Source organism: Pseudophryne corroboree, chromosome 7, assembly GCF_028390025.1.
Source record: "Pseudophryne corroboree isolate aPseCor3 chromosome 7, aPseCor3.hap2, whole genome shotgun sequence".
Classification (NCBI taxonomy): domain Eukaryota; kingdom Metazoa; phylum Chordata; class Amphibia; order Anura; family Myobatrachidae; genus Pseudophryne; species Pseudophryne corroboree.
Genome location: NC_086450.1, coordinates 347485702 through 347507207, shown reverse-complemented (window position 1 = coordinate 347507207; position 21506 = coordinate 347485702). Strand labels below are relative to the sequence as shown.

At 48.3% G+C, this 21506-nt stretch overlaps 1 protein-coding gene across 3 annotated transcripts in view; it reads left to right on the top strand.

The window, feature by feature from the left end:
• VWA3A (von Willebrand factor A domain containing 3A) overlaps positions 1-21506 on the top strand; it is a 772281-nt gene that overhangs the window by 230581 nt on the left and 520194 nt on the right. For all 3 annotated transcript variants that reach the window (XM_063934415.1, XM_063934414.1, XM_063934416.1), the window contains exon 25: positions 12803-12900. In XM_063934415.1, the coding sequence (XP_063790485.1) occupies positions 12803-12900 (98 nt within the window). The remainder of the gene's footprint in view (positions 1-12802; positions 12901-21506) is intronic.

Here is a 21506-nt window from a genome sequence, read left to right as displayed (position 1 = left end):
TAATATCACAATATATGACATTACATAGGTGTGGAGTGGTGTGGCAGAATCTTTTTTTTCTGCAGCAGGATACACTGTGTTCCACAGGGAATACATCGGGGTGTAGTGCGGGATCTTGGATCCAGAGGCACCATCAGGCAAAGCTTTGACTGTCCCAGGATACATTGGGGCCTCCTCTATAACCACGCCTCCAGACACTGAGAGCTCAGTTTTGAGTGGTGCCTGCAGGCAGCAGTTCACCTAACAGGCTGACTGCACTGGGCAGCCCTGAAAAAGCTGAAGACTTCAAGGGACGCAGCACTGTTATGTCAGGGTGATATTCAGCGCTGCGTCTCCGTCACCTCCCAAGCGGCGTCGCATACTCCCGCGGCTCAGATCCCGGTTACTTGCGGTGAAAACGCTCCGACTAAGGCACACAGTTGCAGACGCTCTCCTGGTTCGTGTGGCTGCTATGAAGGGAATAGGTAAGAGTCCATTAGTTGTGTACTCTGTCTGGCTTCATCGTACTAATAGCGTGATTGTTACTCTATTACAATATCTAAGAATAAGGGCAGTAGAACTCTGGAAGCTCCTGTAATTTGCAAGGCATGCTCCAGAGGTTTACCTGAGGGGTAAGTATTGTGTGATGGACTGTGTTCTAAATGCTCCTCCCAGTCAGCCCGCAGCTCCTGTCACTACAATGGAGCCACCCAGGGCTATGTTCACCACCGTCCTGGGGACTCTGGTGGACCGTTTACCCCCCCCCCCCCCTCCCCCATGGGACCTCAGGTGTCACTGCCACCACAAGTAATTGCTATAGTAAATCCGCCTTGGGCAGAAACTTTGTCTTCCCAACTGCAACAGTTGAATCAGTCTTCGGTTAGACAGAAATGTACTCCAGGTCACTCCCATGTCCCTGGGTCATTTAAGCAGGCTGCTTACTCCTAACAATCCACTAACCTCTGATGTGTCATCTGACGAGGAGGGGGAGCATACGGTCCTGTCAGACTCTGAATCATGTGTTACTGACGAGGATTCTACCTTACAGGTTGATGTCCCTAGCCTGGTGGATGCTATTAAGCAGATACATCAAATCACTGAGGATGAGTATTCCACAGCAGTAGCCAAGAAAACTGATATGTTTAAACAACAGAAGGTGGTCAAAACTGTATTACCCCATTTTGATCATCTTGTGGACATCAGGAAGGAACCCTGCTCTACCCCAGGTAAGAAATTCCTGCGTTCCAAATGGGCTTTGGCTCGCTATCCTCTTCCTGCAGAGTAATGTAGTAAATGGGAAAACCCACCGCTGGTGAATTCTCACGTCACCCGTCTCGTGGTGTTTCTGCGCGGCCTGTCACCACTGTCACCTCCCTGAAGGAACCGACAGATAAGTGTGGGAAGGGATACCTGAAGTCTATATATTCCCTTGCAGGGGCCATCCATAGGCCCACCATAGCTGCCTCTTGGGCCGCAAAGGGTATTGAGGCATGGGTTCAGGCATTAGAGGATGAGCTGCCCGATGATATTTCTGACAAAGCCAGACAATACCTGTCTCACATATGCACCGCCGCCTTCTACATTCAGGAGGCGTCCTCAGAGGCGGCGGTACTGGCGGCCAAAGCGTCATCTACGTCTGTCCTGGCTCGCCGCATACTGTGGTTAAGGTCGTGGAAAGTGGATTTGGACTCCAAGAAGACCTTGGAGGTACTCCCCTTCACTGTGACATTTTATTTGGAGAGGACCTGAATAAAATAGCAGCTCCTCATACTAATCCTTCTGCTCAGAAGGCTAAGAGTACCACTTTTCGCTCCTTTCGACCTCCAAGTAAAGCAAAAGGTCAGGCGTACCCGAGACAGGCGCGTACTTCCAAAACCACTAAGCCCAAATCTAAACAATCCTGGGCAGCCCGTCAGCCTGCTTCAAACAAGAAAAAGCCTGCCGCAGATGCTTGGGTACTGGAAGTTGTCTTTCATGGGTACGCTGTCTCCTTCAAGAGATGTCCCCCTCACCAGTTCTGCACTACTGTACTCCCTTCAGATCCGTTGAAGGCACAGGCTCTGCAAACAGTGGTAGGTTCTCTCCTGAGTACAGAAGTGGTTGTGCCGGTACCTCAGTCCCAGCATGGCAGAGGCTATTATTTGACCCTGTTTCTTGTGCAGAAAGCCAATAGGTCTTTTCGGCCTATTCTCAACCTCAAGTCACTGAACAAGTTTGTGAGGGTCTCCAAGTTTCAAATGGAAACATCGAGCTCTATTGTGCTGGCGATGGAACTCAGAGATTACATGGTATCCCTGGATATACAGGATGCTTATCTGCATATTCCTATTGCCATATCGCATCAGCAGTACCTGCGGTTTGCTATTGCCGACAGTCACTACCAATTCCAGGCTCTGCCGTTCGGACTGGCCACGGCTCCTCGGATTTTCACCAAGGTTTTGGGCATGATGACGGCGCACCTCCGTCGCCAGGGAGTCAGAACCCTGCCGTACTTGGACGACCTGCTGATTCTGGCGAGTTCCCACGATGTCCTCCTCAGTCATCTAAATTTGACGGTGAGTTACTTATAAGCCCACGGATGGCTGATCAACTGGAAGAAGTCCTCACTGGTCCCAGCTTAGAGTATGGGGCACCTAGGGGGGCTCCTGGACAAACACAGTCAGAGACTGTTCATGTCTCCAGACAAGGTCCTGAAAATCCAGGACAGGATAAGACGCTTCATCCGTCACGCCAGAGTGTCGATTCACACGGCGATGCAAGTACTTGGCCTGATGGTGTCGGCGTTCGACATGGTGTAGTACACTCAATTTCATTCCCGCCATCTTCAATGATTAATTCTTGCCAAGTGGGACGGCCTGCCTCATCAGATCAGATCCCAAAGGATCTTGTTGACTCCGTAAGTTCATTTGTCACTGACCTGGTGGCTCTAGGACCAGCAATTGAGCAGGGGCCATCCCTTCTGAATCCCCGACTGGGTCCTCCTGACGACGGTTGCCACTTTAAGGGGATGGGGAGCGGTGCTGGAGTAACACTCTTTTCAGGGTCGGTAGACCAAGGAAGAATCACTCCTCCCGATAAATATCCTAGAGCTGAGGGCGATGTTCAGTGCATTATCCCTTGCCCTGCCTCTGGCACGGAACAGACCGGTTCAGGTACGGTTAGACAACGCCACAACAGTGGCATACATAAACCATCAAGGCAGCACTCGAAGCCGCATGGCTATGAAGGAAGTGTCAAAAATCCTTTGTTGGACAGAACGCCATCTGCCAAGTATATCGGCAGTGTTCATTCCGGGTGTCCTGAACTGGGAAGCGGACTACCTCAGTCGCCAGGACATACACGCTGGAGAGTGGAGTCTTCATCCAGAAGTCTTTCAACTCCTAGTGGACAGGTGGGGTCTACCAGACATAGACTGAATGGCGTCTCGACACAATCATAAGGTTCCGGTCTTCGGATCAAGGAAAAGGGATCCTCAAGCAGCGTTCGTGGATGCACTGGCAGTTCCATGGAACTTTCGGCTGCCTTACGTGTTCCCCCCCAGTGTCACTCCTGCCCAGGGTTCTATGGAAGTTCAAACAGGAAGGAGGAATGCTTCTTCTAGTCACTCCAGCGTGGCCCAGACGGCATTGGTTCTCAGACCTGCAGGGTCTCTCAATGGGACATCCCCTTCTACTTATTCAACGACCAGACCTCCTCGTACAGGGCCCTTGTCTCTACTCAGACCTGGCCATACTGGCTTTGACGGCGTGGCTCTTGAAGCATCACTCCTGAGAGCCAAAGGATTTTCAGAGGCGGTTATTCAAATGATGTTGAAAGCCCGCAAACCGGCATCTTTCCAGATTTATTATAGGGTTTGGAATTCTTACTTCACTTGATGTGCCGAGAAGAATTACGATGTCCATAGATTCAGAACTTCCAAGATACTGCTTTTTCTGCAAAGAGGCCTGGACTTAGGTCTTCGTCTGGCCTCCCTCAAGATTCATATATCTGCCTTGTCGGTTTGGTTTCAAAGAAAAATTGCCTCTATACCTGATGTGCAGACGTTCATTCCGGATGTTATCCGCATTCAGCCTCCCTATGTCCCTCCTGTGGCTCCATGGAATTTGTCTGTTCTGGTGAATGCCCTGCAAGAGTCTCTATTTGAACCTCTTGAATCGGTGGACCTTAAATGGCTCACAGCCAAGGTCCTGTTCTTGCTGGCTATTGCCTCTGCAAGACGGGTGTCAGACTTAGGCGCTTTGTCCTGTCGTCCACCCTTTCTCATATTCCACCGGGACCGGGCAGTTCTACGAACTCGCCCAGGTTATTTGCCTAAGGTGGTGTCATCTTTTCACCTTAACCAAGAGATTGTGGTTCCGCCCTTTGTCTCTTCGGATTTTTCTCCCAAAGAACGTTCTTTGGATGTGGTTAGGGCTCTCCGTATCTATGTGGAGAGGACTGCCTCCATCAGGAGGTCATATGCCCTTTTTGTACTGTTTGGTTTTCACAAATGTGGCTGGCCTGCGAATAAGCAAACCTTGTCCAGATGGATTAGAATGGTGATTGCACAAGCCTATGCGTAGGCTTTACTCCCAGCTCCTGCTGCAGTTAAAGCCCATTCTTCTCGGTCTGTTGGACCTTCTTGGGCGGCCCACCGTGGCACGTCCCCAGAACAATTGTGCAAGGCGGCTAATTGGTCGTCAGTGAACATGTTCATTAGGTACTATGCCTTTGATACTTCTGCCTCCCAAGATGCTTTCTTTTGACGCCGGGTTCTCTTACCTGCTAAGGCGCGTCCCCTCCCTTGAGGAACTGCTTTAGGACATATCCGATGTATTCCCTGTGGACACAGTGTACCCCGCTGCAGAAAAGGAGAGTTATGGTAGACTTACCATTGTTAACTCTCTTTCTGCGAGGTACACTTGGTTCCAGAGGGCGCCCACCCTGACGCACCTAGCTTCTTTGGGTTGTATGGCATTAGCCGCTGGTACCCTCTCCTGTCGTGAGATTTTGGTTCTATGTGACTAACATCTGCCTTCTCTTTTACCTGCTCCTGCATTAAACTGGTTAACGAAACTGAGCTCTCAGTGCCTGGAGGCGGGGTTTTAAAGGAGGCTCCACAATGCATCCTGGGACAGTCAAAGCTTTGCATGATGGTGCCTCTGGATCCAAGATCCCGCTCTACACCCCAAAGTATTCCCTGTGGAACCCAGTGTACCTGTCACAACTGAGGGCCTGAGCTGACGGGAGGCAGCCTCAGTTGTAGGGGCTGAGATGTAACGGAACCTGGGAGGTTGTATCAGACCCCTAGACATGTAAGTAACATGTAGAATAACTGCCCGAAGGCGTGACCACGACAACCAGGATAAAAGTCAATGATGTTTATTATGACAAACTCCGTAACACAGCAGCAGTAAAAGGAAACATAAAAGTCAACAGAGGATAAATACAATTCCTGGGTACTACAGGGTGGCAAGGGCCACAGGCACTGGTAGTGTGAGACAGTTCTTATAATCTTCTAGTTGGAAAGTCCTTACCAGGCCTGACTGTAGCAATGGAGAGAACCCAGGATCGTACCAGCTGATGTTCCAGGAAAGGCTGGGCTGCTGAAGGTAAAACGGCTGCTGTGGATACTGGCTGGAACCAGACTGTTGTTGGTACGGAGTGGATACTGGCTGGAACCAGTTAAATAATAAACGAACTTGAGAGCGATGAAATAATAATGAAGTTTGGAGTATGAGAGCGGTGAAATAATAATACCGGTGGAGAGTGGTAAACTGCAGAAAAGGACACCGGCCCTTTAAGAGAAGCTGTACACTGCTGGAAGCTAGGCTGGAAGCAGGTGATTGTTTGAGAGCGGTGAAATAATAATACCGGTGGAGAGTGGTAAACTGCAGAAAGGACACCGGCCCTTTAAGAGAAGCTGTACACTGCTGGAAGCTGGGCTGGAAGCAGGTGATTGTTGTAGCTGGAAACAGGTGAGTCCAGAATGGATCGGAGAGTCAGGCTACACCGCAGATGGAATGCTGGTGCCGGTCTCTATAGCAGAAGTCTGGAGACAGGAGCTGGAACCTGGAAGACAACCACAGGAGAGAGACAAACTGGAACTAGGTTAGACAACCAAAGCACTGACGCCTTCCTTGCTCAGGCACAGCATATTTATACCTGCAGCAAGGAAGGGGTTGGCTAGGCAATTATGCAGATTAACAATACAGACAGCAGATTGGTGGAAATGATCAGATGACAAAATCCAAGATGGCTGCGCCCATGCAGACACTTGGAGGGAAGTTTGGTTTGTAATCCATGTGAGAATTGAAACAGCAATGGCGGCGCCGGCCACAGGGGACAGGAGACGCCAGACTGATGATTGCACATCTAAACCACGCGGGCACAGCGGAGGCCGCGGCTGACGTAATCGCCACTCTGACACTCTGCATGCAGGAACTCAGGGACAGCGGTGGAGGCCGCGGGGAACGCCATTCCAGATGTTACATGGCGCCGCGGTGACCGCGTCTCAGAGTGACAGGAGAGGAGGCAGGAATGTGGACATCAGTGTAACGGATGGGATCCGGTCCTGGAACGCTGAGCCAGCCTCAGGAGGCATCTGAAGGGTAAGTAATGGCGTCCAGATACCCGGATCGTGACAGCACCCCCCCCTTTAGGAGTGGCCCCAGGACACTTCTTAGGCTTTAAAGGAAACTTTGCGTGGAAATTTCGGACCAAGGCAGGAGCTTGGACGTCTGAGGCATTGGTCCAAGAGCGTTCTTCAGGACCATAGCCCTTCCAGTCAATGAGGTATTGTAACTGACCGTAACGGAAACGTGAGTCCAAAATCTTGGCCACCTCGTACTCGACTCCCCGTTGAGTCTGAACTTTGGGAGCTGGAGGAAGTGCGGAATGAAACCGATTCAGGATCAGCGGTTTCAACAAAGAAACATGAAATGTCCTGGGTATTTTCAAGAAGGATGATAACTGTAACCTGTAGGCAACAGGATTGATGACTTGTTCAATCTTGAAGGGTCCGATGTAGCGAGGTGCAAATTTCATGCTGGGAACTCTCAACCTCAAATTCTTCGTGGACAGCCACACACGATTACCCACCTTGAGAGCAGGAACCGCTCTACGCTTCCTATCGGCAAACTTCTTATACCTGAATGAGGCTTTAAGCAGGGCTGCGCGGACGTTCCTCCAGTTATTTGAAAACTGACGCAAGGTGACATCCACTGCTGGAACAGAAGTTGCGGGAAGCGGTTGGAATTCTGGGACTTTAGGGTGGAATCCATAATTAATGAAGAATGGTGTAGAAGAAGATGAGGAATGGTATTGATTGTTGTGGCTGAACTCGGCCCAAGGAAGGAGTTGAACCCAGTCATCTTGAGAGGAAGACACATATATACGGAGGAAGGCCTCCAAGTCCTGATTCACCCTCTCGGTTTGACCATTGGTCTGAGGATGGTAAGCCGTGGAAAACTTTAACTTGACTTGGAGGGCTTGACACAAACTTCGCCAAAATTTGGCTACAAATTGTACTCCACGATCCGAGATGATCTCTTCAGGAAGACCGTGAAGTCGGAAGATCTCTTGTATAAACACTTGAGCCAACTTGGAAGCTGACGGCAGACCGGTGAGAGGGATGAAATGTGCCATCTTGGTGAACCGGTCAACTACCACCCAGATGGTATTAAACTTGTTGCAGATAGGTAGATCGGAAACAAAGTCCATCGACAAATGGGTCCAAGGTCGACGGGGAACAGATAATGGAACCAGTTGCCCCGCAGGCGACTGGCGGGAGACTTTGTGTTGGGCACACTTTGGGCAGGAGGCAATAAATTCCATAACGTCCTTCTTCAGAGTTGGCCACCAGTAGGACCTAGAAATAAATTCAAGGGTTTTCTGAATGCCTGTATGTCCAGAAAAACGGGAAGCATGGGCCCAATGCATGAGCTTCTTCCTTAGAACTGGCTTAACAAAACTTTTCCCTGGTGGAGGCGTAGAGTCCATCCCTACCGTGGAGAATGCCAACGGATTAATAATAGGATGCTTGTCTGCAGACTCGGACTCATTTTCTTGCTCCCATGAGCGGGAAAGGGCATCGGCCTTACGATTCTGAGAACCCGGACAGAACTGGAGTTTAAAGTCAAACCTAGAGAAGAAAAGTGCCCATCTGGCCTGACGAGGATTCAGACATTGTGCGCCTTTGAGATATAAAAGATTTTTGTGGTCGGTAAGTATGGTGATTGAGTGGGAAGCTCCCTCCAACAGGTATCTCCACTCCTCCAGAGCGAGCTTGATGGCTAGCAACTCCTGATCGCCAATGGCATAGTTGCGCTCAGCTGGGGAGAACTTCCGGGAGAAGAAACTGCAAGGATGTAGATGTCCATCTTTGGCCCTCTGGGATAACACTGCTCCTACTCCAACGGAGGAGGCATCTACCTCTAAGATAAAAGGAGAGTCGGTGTCGGGCTGTTTCAGAACTGGTGCAGAGATGAACCGTTGCTTCAGAAGGTGAAAGGCCTGTGTAGCTTCCTCGGACCACTTGGACGGATTAGCACCTTTCTTGGTTAATGCAGTGATAGGCGCCACAATGGTGGAAAAGTCTCGTATAAATTTTCTATAATAATTGGCGAACCCTAAGAACCTCTGGACCCCTTTGAGGCTTAAGGGTATAGGCCAATTCTGGATTGCTTGGAGTTTCTCAGGATCCATCTCTAGTCCGGAACCGGACACAATGTAACCTAGAAACGGAATGGTTTTAACTTCAAACACACACTTCTCCAATTTACAATAGAGGTGATTGACACGGAGACGGGAAAGAACCTCTTTTACCCAGAAACGATGATCTTCGAGATTATTAGCAAAGATGAGGATGTCGTCTAGATAAACCACGACATGGCGGTACAAGATGTCCCTGAAAATCTCATTCACGAAGTGCTGGAAGACTGCTGGAGCGTTGCTCAATCCGAAGGGCATGACGAGGTACTCATAATGTCCATCACGGGTGTTAAAGGCGGTCTTCCACTCGTCACCCTCACGGATTCGGATGAGATTGTAGGCACCCCTCAAGTCCAGCTTTGTGAAAATAGTTGCACCACTAACTCTATCAAAGAGCTCGGTAATCAGGGGTAAAGGGTATCGGTTCTTGACGGTAATGTCGTTCAGACCTCTGTAGTCGATGCACGGATGCAGACCACCGTCTTTCTTCTTAACGAAGAAGAAGCCTGCGCCAGCTGGAGAAGAAGATGGTCGGATGAAACCCTTCGCCAGGTTCTCTTTGATGTACTCTTCCATGGAGTGTGTCTCAGGCAGAGACAACGGATAAGTTCGGCCTCGCGGTGGAACCTTCCCTGGAATGAGGTCGATTGGGCAGTCCCATTCTCTATGAGGAGGAAGGATATCAGCAGAGGCTTTACTGAACACGTCCGTGAAGTCTTGATATGGAGGAGGCGGAACATCAGATGACCTGGGGAAGGAAGAACAAACAGGAAGAACTTTGGCTAAACAAGTCTCAGCACAGGAGGGACCCCATGCCAGTATTTGCGTAGTCGTCCAGTCAATTGATGGATTGTGGAGACGGAGCCATGGAAGGCCTAAAACCACTGGATGTGTGGCTCTTGGAATCACTAAAAAAGAAATATACTCAGAATGAAGAACTCCCACTCTCAGACGAACTGGAAGAGTCCTTAAGGAAATGACTGCGTCAAAAATCTTGCTGCCATCCACGGCAGTCAAAGAGATGGACGAGGACAGTCTCTCGGTGGGTAGGGACCACCGTTTAACATAAGCTTCGGTTATGAAATTCCCAGCTGCTCCGGAATCAAGGAGGGCAATGACGTTCCTGTAACGTTGAGCAATTTGGAGCGACACTGGGAGGTTACAGTCATGAGGAGACGGAGAGGAGATCATTACTCCTAGCCGGCCCTCTCCTTGGCGAGCTAGGATCTGGAGTTTCCCGGACGTTTGGGACAGGCATTGATAGTGTGCGACGGAGCTGCACAGTAGAGACAGAGAGACTCAGAGAGACGTCTTCGGCGCTCAGCGGGAGATAGACGGGAACGACTAATTTGCATAGGCTCATCCTTGGATGGAGATGGTTGACGAGGAGGAGGAGCAGAAGATTTAGGAGTAGATGATCTTCCTCGCTCGGTTGCTCTCTCTCTGAAACGTAGATCAACCTTCGTGCAAAGAGAAATTAGCTCATCCAACTTAGAGGGCAAGTCTCTGGTAGCTAACTCATCCTTGATGCGTTCTGATAAGCCATGCCAGAATGCAGCATACAGGGCCTCGTCGTTCCATGCCAGTTCGGATGCCAGGATTTTAAACTGTATAAGATACTGTCCCACAGTACGTGTTCCCTGGCGTAAACGGAGAATCTCAGATGAAGCAGATGTTATCCGGCCTGGCTCGTCGAAGATGCGCCTGAATGTAGCTACAAAGTCAGTATAGGAGGATAGCAGGGGATCAGACTTCTCCCATAAAGGTGATGCCCAGTCAAGGGCTGAGCCACTGAGAAGGGAGATGATATAGGCAATTTTGGTACGGTCACTGAAGAAATTGCCAGGTAGAAGCTCAAAGTGGATTTCACATTGATTGAGAAATCCCCTGCAGAACCTTGGAGATCCATCAAATTTTGCTGGCGTTGGAAGATGAAGATGTGGACTGGAAATGGGTAAGGTGGGTGGGGTTACAGCTGGTGTTACTGTAGTGGACGCACCGGACGTGCCAGGTCCACGGAGGGTCGTTTGAATCCCATCCAGCCGTGTAGAGAGATCCTGGAGACAGCGGATGATGTGGCCCTGTGCAGCCTCCTGATGTTCAAGTCGGGCTGCCAGTTCTTGCATCGGCCTGGCCACTTGATCCTGGTCTCCGGCTGGATTCATTAGGTCAGTGCTTACTGTCACAACTGAGGGCCTGAGCTGACGGGAGGCAGCCTCAGTTGTAGGGGCTGAGATGTAACGGAACCTGGGAGGTTGTATCAGACCCCTAGACATGTAAGTAACATGTAGAATAACTGCCCGAAGGCGTGACCACGACAACCAGGATAAAAGTCAATGATGTTTATTATGACAAACTCCGTAACACAGCAGCAGTAAAAGGAAACATAAAAGTCAACAGAGGATAAATACAATTCCTGGGTACTACAGGGTGGCAAGGGCCACAGGCACTGGTAGTGTGAGACAGTTCTTATAATCTTCTAGTTGGAAAGTCCTTACCAGGCCTGACTGTAGCAATGGAGAGAACCCAGGATCGTACCAGCTGATGTTCCAGGAAAGGCTGGGCTGCTGAAGGTAAAACGGCTGCTGTGGATACTGGCTGGAACCAGACTGTTGTTGGTACGGAGTGGATACTAGCTGGAACCAGTTAAATAATAAACGAACTTGAGAGCGATGAAATAATAATGAAGTTTGGAGTTTGAGAGCGGTGAAATAATAATACCGGTGGAGAGTGGTAAACTGCAGAAAAGGACCCCGGCCCTTTAAGAGAAGCTGTACACTGCTGGAAGCTAGGCTGGAAGCAGGTGATTGTTTGAGAGCGGTGAAATAATAATACCGGTGGAGAGTGGTAAACTGCAGAAAGGACACCGGCCCTTTAAGAGAAGCTGTACACTGCTGGAAGCTGGGCTGGAAGCAGGTGATTGTTGTAGCTGGAAACAGGTGAGTCCAGAATGGATCGGAGAGTCAGGCTACACCGCAGATGGAATGCTGGTGCGGGTCTCTATAGCAGAAGTCTGGAGACAGGAGCTGGAACCTGGAAGACAACCACAGGAGAGAGACAAACTGGAACTAGGTTAGACAACCAAAGCACTGACGCCTTCCTTGCTCAGGCACAGCATATTTATACCTGCAGCAAGGAAGGGGTTGGCTAGGCAATTATGCAGATTAACAATACAGACAGCAGATTGGTGGAAATGATCAGATGACAAAATCCAAGATGGCTGCGCCCATGCAGACACTTGGAGGGAAGTTTGGTTTGTAATCCATGTGAGAATTGAAACAGCAATGGCGGCGCCGGCCACAGGGGACAGGAGACGCCAGACTGATGATTGCACATCTAAACCACGCGGGCACAGCGGAGGCCGCGGCTGACGTAATCGCCACTCTGACACTCTGCATGCAGGAACTCAGGGACAGCGGTGGAGGCCGCGGGGAACGCCATTCCAGATGTTACATGGCGCCGCGGTGACCGCGTCTCAGAGTGACAGGAGAGGAGGCAGGAATGTGGACATCAGTGTAACGGATGGGATCCGGTCCTGGAACGCTGAGCCAGCCTCAGGAGGCATCTGAAGGGTAAGTAATGGCGTCCAGATACCCGGATCGTGACAGTACCTCGCAGAAAGAGAGATAACCATGATAAGTCTACCATAACTCTCCGTTTTTTTTTGGGGGGGGGGGGAAGGAGCCCTGTCTCTTTTGTCAGTCCCAGGCCCCACAATTTCTGATGGTAGCCCAGGTGCCTAGCGGTATGGGTGGAACTTAAACATAGGGGGGAATGTAATAGTGTGTGAGAATCAGAAAGTGAGAGATTTTGTGAGAGTTCTGATTTTTTTAAGGTGGCAGTCGTATACATGGGAAAATTGCCACTTTAAAAAAAAAAAAAAAAAAAACAACAGAAGAACTCTCATAAAATCTCTCCCTTTCTGATTCTCACACCCTATTACATTCCCCCCATAGAATCTGGATGTGTTTTATGCCTTTAGTCTTATTATGTACAGTAGGTTGCAGGTAAAGGAATGAGTGCTTTAAAGAAAAGTGACCTTACAGAATAAAGACTCAGTTATGCCATTTAATTCTCCTTCTAATAAAACATTTGCATTATTTTACATGACCCTTTGTTTTATTTTGTGCAGGGGTGGTGTACAAAGACTATCCAATGTCCAAGGCTGTAAGGAAATATATTCCTTTCATTGTATTACCAAAAGAGGATGAAATCTGTTCAACAAAAGTAGTAAGACATTTGCAGTGTATGACAGTATATCATGTGTTGCTTCATTACAAAATACTATTGCTTATAGTTCTACATAGAGTTAGGGGACAATTTGTATGTAGGCGTTGTATTCTCCCCTTGCAGGAAATTCCATTTGCTACTGTTGCAGCGATCTGTAGAGAAAGTGCGAAAGAACAAACCAGTGAAATTGTGGTTGTATCTCATTGGTAACATAGTATCGTTGTGTGATTGGTGGCTTGGGCAGACAATTATAAACTGCTCAATCTGGTGCTGTCCTTACTTCACACTTCTCCTGGCCGATCACTGTCCATAGCAGCATTTACTTCTAACATTTATAGCAAGGAAAGTATACAAACCTTTTCATACTAGTGCAAATAATGCTGTAAGACAAGTAATATTTCATATTCCATTAGTACTGAAAAGTAATGAGTTTCTCTGACTGCACACTGGGGGTCATTCTGACCCGATCGCACGCTGCAGTTTATCGCAGCGGTGCGATCGGGTCAGAACGGAAGGGGGGGGGAACGGCGGCATTTGCCCGCCGTTTCGTGGGCGAGGTCTGGACAACGCAGGAGTGGCCGGACCGATCGGGGGGCGGGCCGCAGCAGCTGCGGACGCAGCCGCTGCGGGCCGGGGAGCGATGAGTAGCTCCCGGCCAGCACGCTAAAGCTGCGCTGAACGGGAGCTACACTTGAAGTGCAAAGGCACTTCTGCGGGGGGGGGGGGGGCACTAACATGCGGGGCGGGATAGCCCTGTGCTGGGCGTCCCCCTGCATGTCAGTGTGAATGATCGTAGCTGTGCTAAATTTAGCACAGCTACGATCATCTCGGAAAGACCCCCACGGTCTCTTGCCATTTATATTGCAAGTATCTGTGCTTTCTCCGGCAGGGTCCACAGATTATCCACAAGATAACATTGGGATACGATGAAGCGACAACGGATTTGCACCAATCGGTAAAAGCTTTTCGGCCTCCCAGCATGCAACGGGCCCATCCATATATCCCCGCCTTCTGGCTCAGACAAATCAGATTTTTATTTGGTGCAGCAGGAGCCGGACCATGGTCAATGGGCTGCTGGTTTTTAGCAGCCATAAGCTTTCTTATTATATTTTTATAGTCTATTTTTTTGAGTGATCTTTCTAAGAAGCATCTTATACATACCTTAGAAAGAGTAACTCCAACAACTCTCTGCCGGGCCACGACAACACTTACCCACAAGTACAGTGCTGTTTCGGCGAGTGTCTGTGTTGGATATACTAGCAGGTCCAACAGACGTTACCAGGCTGTGGCCGAGCAGGTAAGGCATCGGTTCCGCTTAGAGGGGGAATACGGACACAGCCGCACTGCTTTGGGAGGAAACTACCAAACAGTCGCTGACACGGCTGCCACCTCGGGTGCACCAGCGCTAGACCTTAGGGATTATAGGCTCCAGGAGTAGTATGAGGTCGCGCTCCCTAGGGTTGATGTCAGCAGTGGGGAGTCAGGCGCTCTCCTGGTCACCCCTTCCCCTGTAACATGACCAGTTTTCTCCGAGTCTCCCGCCATGAACTGTTTTCCCGCTTCCGTCTGAGACGCTGTGTACTAAGGGACCCAGTCGCAGCATAGGCAGCTGTGTGACTGGTGCGTCAGTGTTCACTTGGGCATCTGTGTTCACTATAGGTTCACGGAGTGGCGGTGTACACTAATAGCATCTGGATCCACTCAGCATTAGCAGACATATTAATCGATCCTGGAAGCAGGGTAAGTCTACCTGTATCCCACTCTACTGAGTATGGGTTATACAGCACTAAGGGGGTCATTCCGACTTGATCGCACGCTGCAGTTTTTCGCAGCGCAGCGATCAGGCCACTACTGTGCATGCGTATGCACCACAATGCGCAGACGCGTCATACGGGTACAAAGCGGATCGTTGTTGGGCGATGGATTTAACAAAGAATCCATTTGCACAGTCGATCGCAAGAAGATTGACAGGAAGTAGACAGGGTGTCAACTGACCGTTTTCACGGAGTGGTTGGAAAAACGCAGGAGTGTCCATGCATTTGCAGGGCGGGTGTCTGACGTCCATTCCGGAACCAGACAGGCTGAAGTGATCTCAAGGGCTGAGTAAGTTCAGAGCTACTCAGAAACTGCATAAAATGTTTTTGCGGAGCTCGGCTGCACATGCGATCGTACACTTACAAAGCTAAAATACACTCCCCTGTGGGCGGCAACCATGCGTTCGCACGGCTGCAAAAAACAGCTAGCGAGCGATCAACTCGGAATGACCCCCTAAGTCACTGTCTACCTTTTGGGGGTCATTCCTGTCACAACTGAGGGCTGGTGACCGTGACTGGGAGCCTCAGTTGTAGGGGCTGATGGGTACTTGAATTTAGGAGGACGTGACCACGACAACAAGAATATCTTTAAGTGCTTTTATTAAACGAAAAGTCAGATAATGTGCAACCAAACAAAACAGTGACAAGTGAGTCTCTGAAATATTACTGGTTGTGACTAGTAATCTGAGGTGTAAGTGGTATGCACTATTGTACTTAGAAGCACAGGTGAAGCATAAGTGATGCTGGGGATTGTTGGTAAGCTTTGAATGAAGCTGGGGTTCGCAGATAGAAATGCACTATTGTACTTAGAAGCACAGGGGAAGCATGAAGTGATGCTGGGGATCGCTGAAGAGCTGTAGAAGAAGCTGGAGAATGGCTGCTGGGAAGCCGGAGTTCAGACACAGGTGAATCAGGGTAGACTGTAGAGGGTTAATCACTGGAGTGTCAGGTTACACTGCAGAGTGTAATCACCAGGGAGTCAGGCTGTACTGCAGAGAAAGTCCATGGGAGAACTGCACACTGGAATCACTGAAGACAATTGAAGCACTGACATCTTTCCACCCCAGGAACAGGATATTTATACCTGCTGGGAAGCAGGGATTGGCTGGCTGATTAACCAGAGACCAGAGTGCAGCTGCTGTGTAATCAGGCTGAGAGCAGAGTGCAGCTGATAGGCTGAAAGGTAACATGTGATTAGGAAAACATGGCTGCGCCCATGTTAGCTTTTGGAGGGAAAGATTGTTTGTAACTTGAATGTGAGCTTTAACCATGAAGCTGCCAGAATCACAGTAAAGAGATTTGAGACAATGAGATGCAGCGTGCTGCACACAGACAGTGCAGATGGAATCCAGGCTTGGAACACTGGGACAGTCTCAGGAGGTATTTGGAAGGTAAATACTGATAAGGAATGACCTAGATCGTGACAATTCCGAGTTGATCGCTAGCTGCCGTTGTTCGCAGCGCAGCGATCAGGCTAAAATTCTGCATTTCTGCGCATGCGTATGCACCGCAATGCGCAGGCGCGTCGTACAGGTACAATTAGCATTGTGGGGTTGGAACACAGTCTAACGAAGATTCCAGCCGCACAGCCGAACGCAGGAAGATTGACATGAAGTGGGCGTTTCTGGGTGTCAACTGACCGTTTTCAGGGAGTGCTTAGAAAAACGCAGGCGTGTCTGGAAAAACGCAGGCGTGTCTGGGCAAACGCTGGGCAGGTGTGTGATGTCAAAAGCCGTCCCTCCGTCGTTAGAATCAATGCACGTGAAGAGTAACTACAGGGCTGGTCTTGTTTTGCACAAAAAGATTTTGCAGGCGCTCTGCTGCACAAGCATTCGCACTTCTGCAAAGCAAAAATACACTCCCCAGTGGGCGGCAACAATGCGTTTGCATGGCTGCTAAAAACTGCTAGCGAGCGATCAACTCGGAATGACCCCCTTTGAGTATGAATATTTGGATAAGTGCATAATGCACGAGTCTGATAATATTATTGTGGTTTCTTTCGCTATGCGTCTGAATACGGTAAAACTTTTATTAAGTAATGCAGTAATATGTTTCTCCTACATACTTGAAATTTATCAGTTGATTATGTGCTCATATTGCTTATTATACTAATGTATAACATGTGACTGACTGCTAGTGTGATTGCTGACTTTACTATAATTCTGTCAGTTTTTTTCTATCTATTCCGATCCTCAATGCTGGTGTATAGCAGGGCAGGGTCTGATTGTATGTCACTTTAATGAGTCTTGAAGTGATTACAGTCACAAATTGTGTAGTACACTGTGGAAGCATTGATTATTTATCATGTCTAAGAGCGGCAAAGGTAAGGAAGATACACTCACAGCAACACCAACACTCATATCATGTTGGTCTTGCAAAGCAGGGTTAACCTCTTAGGATCTGGTTCAGGATGGGTTGTGTGCAAATTGTTTTAGCTTTCACCAAGGTCTCTTGAATAGTACAAGGTAGATACATGTGCAAGTTGATCCCCCTTGGTCTATGTTTGCACAAACATTATCCAGTATAGCTGAGTGGATAATTCCAACTTCTGTACCAGGAATAGGTTACACAATTAATCCTTACATGCAGCTTCCCCCCACCTGCGGTTTATCACTTCCAGCAGCAGCCTCTCAAAAGAAACAGGCTGAAAAGCCAGTGGTAAGTAAATCTACATCTTCACAGTCTACACATGTTTCAGTTAAGAATTCATCGGAGTATGAAGGCTCATTAAGCTCTGGTTCTGCATACGAAGAGGAGGAGGTAGGCTTTAGCTCAGGGGACATAGCTGAGTTAATTAAGGCAGTGAAAGCCATTCTATCCTTAGAAGAATCAGCAGAGCCTGTGTTAAAATCCAAGGCACCTGTGTTTAAAGTCCCAAAACAGTTAAGACTGAGTTTCCAGGGTCAGATTAGCTGATGGAAATCATGGAAGAGGCTTGGGCTATGCCCAGTAAGAAGTTTAGAAATCCTAGGAAATGTAATTCCAATTATTCAGTTCCAGCTGGGGATTGTATAAAGAGGGAGGTGGCCCCCAAAGTATATACACATGTTATTCGATTAGTGCGAAAGTCTACATTACCTCTGCCTTCAACATCATTAAATGATGTCACAGATAGGAGAGTGGATGCTTTTTAAAAAAACAAAACATTTTTTCCCCTGTCTGGGGCAGTCATTAGACCAGCCATGGCTTCAGCTTGGATGGCAGAAGCAGTGGCTGACTGGGCTGATGCATTGGAAGGAGATCTTTCAATGGCATCTGAAGAGCAAAAATCCCATATGGCACATATAAAACAGACTGCAATGTTCTTGGAAGAAGCAGCTTTGGATATGGGTACAATTGCCTCCAGGGCATCAGCTTCAACAGTAGCCACTCGCAGAGTAGTTTGGCTACGTACATGGAAAGCTGATTCAGTATCTAAAAAGGTTTTGTAGTCTTTACCTTTCTCTGGAGATATTCTTTTTGGTAAAGAATTGACAGATATGTTGTAGTCAGAAGCAGACTCCAACAAAGTAAAGTTTCCTTCCACATACAAATTCAAACTTAAAGTTCCAGCTTTTCGACCCTTTCAGTCTCAAGGAAAAGCTAAAGGGAAAAGTGATGGCAAACAGCTCCAATACAACAAGTCTGGTAAGACTAAAAAGCATTGGGCTACCAGAGGACTGGTTGGTAACACAGAAAATAAGCCATCAGCCTGATGGTGCGGGCCTCCACCTGGGCGATTCCAGGGTGGGGGGCCGACTTTTTCAGTTTGCTCAGATCTGGCAGGAGTCTACAACATATGCCTGGATGCAGGAAGCGGTATCTCTCGGTTATGCATTTGCTTTCAAGAAACACCCTCCTCGAAGTTTTTTTTGTACCAGCCCGTCTTGGTTAGAGACAAAGCCCAGGGCTTTGCAAGAGGCAGTTCAGAAACTGTTTCAGTCAGGGGTAATCATTCCAGTTCCTCCTGCACAACGTGGACAGGGTTTTTACTCCAACATGTTTCTAGTTCAGAAGCCCAATGGGTCATTCCGGCCCATACTCAATCTCAAAGTGCTGAGCAAGTACATTTGGGTACCTCAATTTCATATGGAGACTTTACGTTCCATCATTTTGGCCATGGAGCCAGGGGATTATATGGTATCTCTGGATACCCGGGATGCTTACCTACATGTTCCTATAGCACTGTCCCATCAGTGCTATCTCAGGTTCGCTATCATCCCAACAGCATTTTCAGTTCCAGGCCCTACCTTTTGGGTTAGCCACAGCCCCAGAATATTTACCAAGATTATGGTGGTAACAGCAGCTTATCTCTGCCAGCAGGGGATAAGAATTTTTCCATACCTCGACGATCTTTTAATCCTAGGACAGTCTCTGGAATTCCTCCTGTGTAGGGAAGCCAATCCCGGGCCATTTTTTCAATCCCGGGGATCGGGATTGAAAAATGGCCAATCCCGGGATTCCCGGGATACCCGGGATTGGCTTTTAGATAGGTGGCCGCCCCCTCGCCCCACCCCGCCCCGCACATATAATTTACCATATACCGAGGGCGGGCGGGAGGGGAACATCCTTTCTTCGATGCTGACGGCTTCTGACAGCGCAGCGTGACCTCTCACGCTGCGCTGGGGACCCAGAAGGAGGAAGCCGGGCAGCGTCTGAGCGTCCTGTGGACGCTCAACGCTGATCCCTCAATCCCCGGGATTGGAGCTTCCAATCCCAGGATTGAATCCCGGCCATTTTTGGGCCTAAATCCCGGGATCCCGCCGATCCCGATCCCGGGATTGGCCACCCTACTCCTGTGTCATCTGCAACAGACAATAACGTGTCTGCAGAAGCACAGGTGGCTCATAAATTGGGCGAAATCGTCTCTGGTTCCGTCACAGCGGATGACTCACTTGGGGGCTTTACTGGATTCAAGCCTTCAAAGAGTATTTTTACCTCTGAGCAAGATATCCAAAGTTCAGTCAAGGATTCAGGAGCTGCTACACAGTCAAAGGGTATCCATTCACGCAGCAATGCGTGTGATGGGATTGATGGTGTCAACATTCAACATGGTGGAGTATGCTCAGTTCCACTCAAGGCCTCTGCAGTATCTGATCCTTGCCAAATGGAATGGGTTTCATCAGATCATGAAAATGCAGACTATGGTCCTTACGGTGGAAGTAAGGAGGTCGTTAGCCTTGTGGCTACAGACATCTCATCTGGACAAAGGGAGACCCTTTTGGATATCAGATTGGGAAATTCTGACAACAGATGCCAGTCAACAGGGCTGGAGAACAGTGTCAGGAAGGTTTTGTCTCCAGGGACAATGGACCAAGGAAGAAGGTTGCCTGCCAATAAATATATTGGAACTTCGGGCCATATATATGGCACTGATTCAGGCAAAGGACATCCTTTGGGGAAAACCAGTTCAGATCAGCTCGGACAATGCGACAGCAGTAGCATACCTCAACCATCAGGGAGGAACTCGCAGCCAAAAAGCTATGAAGGAGGTAAGTCACACACTAAAGTGGGCAGTACTTCATCATCCAGCCTTGTCTGCAGTATTTCTTCCGGGAGTCCTAAACTGGGAAGCAGATTTTTTCAGTCGACACGCCATTCAGGCAAGCGAATGGGCTCTACACCCGGAGGTCTTCCAGACTCTAGTCGACAGGTGGGGGTTGCCAGATATAGATCTCATGGCATCCCGTCAGAACAACAAAGTTCTGCGTACGGGTCAAGAACATAGGATCCCAGAGCGATCTTTGTGGATTTATTCCTACGAGCAGCAAAAAAAGGAATAAAAATCATAAACCGATGTAGCTTAACAAAAAGATAAAGGAACTTATGGGCAAGAAAAGGCGAGCATTTAAAAAATACAAATCTGATGGGGAAGCAGAGTCATTTCAGCACTATAAGGAATGTAACAAAATATGCAAAAAGGAAATAAGAGCGGCTAAAGTAGAAACTGAAAAACTAGTAGCAAAGGAAAGCAAAGCGAATCCCAAAGAATTCTTAAATACATTAATAGCAAGAGATTAAAGAAGGAGAGTATAGGCCCTTTAAAAGACAAGTTGGGAGTCTTAAGCAAAAATGATAATGACATAGCGGACACACTAAATTAGTTTTTTCAACAGTATTTACTAGAGAGGACCCAATTCAGGGACTAACGCATAATCTCAATAATGAGAATATCCCACTGATAGGTACTTATTTAAGCAAGGAGGTAGTCTCTGACCAATTAAAACATTAAAGATTAATAAGTCACCGGGTTCCGATGGTATTCACCCAACGGTTCTAATGGAGCTTCACTCTGAACTTGCAAAACCGCTATTTTTGATCTTTAAGGATTCAGTAATATCAGGTATGGTTCCCAAAGACTGGCGTATAGCGGAAGTAGTGCCTATATTCAAAAAGGGAAGTAAAGCTGAACCAGGAAATTATAGACCAGTTAGTCTTACATCTGTAGTGGGGAAAGTATTGGAAGGTATTCTAAGGGATAGTATTTAGAAGTTCCTTGAAGTCAGTAAGGTCATTAAAAGGAATCAACATGGATTTGTGAAGGACAGATCCTGTCAAACCAACTTACTTGGCTTTTATGAAACAGTAAGTGCAAACTTAGATCAGGGTAAAAAGGTGGATGTAATCTTTGTAGACTTTGCGAAAGCTTTCGACACTGTACCACACATGAGACTTATCTACAAGCTACAAGAAATAGGGCTAGGAAGCACAATATGCACTTGGATCAAAAATTGGTTAGATAATAGGGAGCAGCGCGTTGTGGTTAGTGGATCCTTTTCAAATTGGACTGAAGTGTTAAGTGGTGTGCCACAA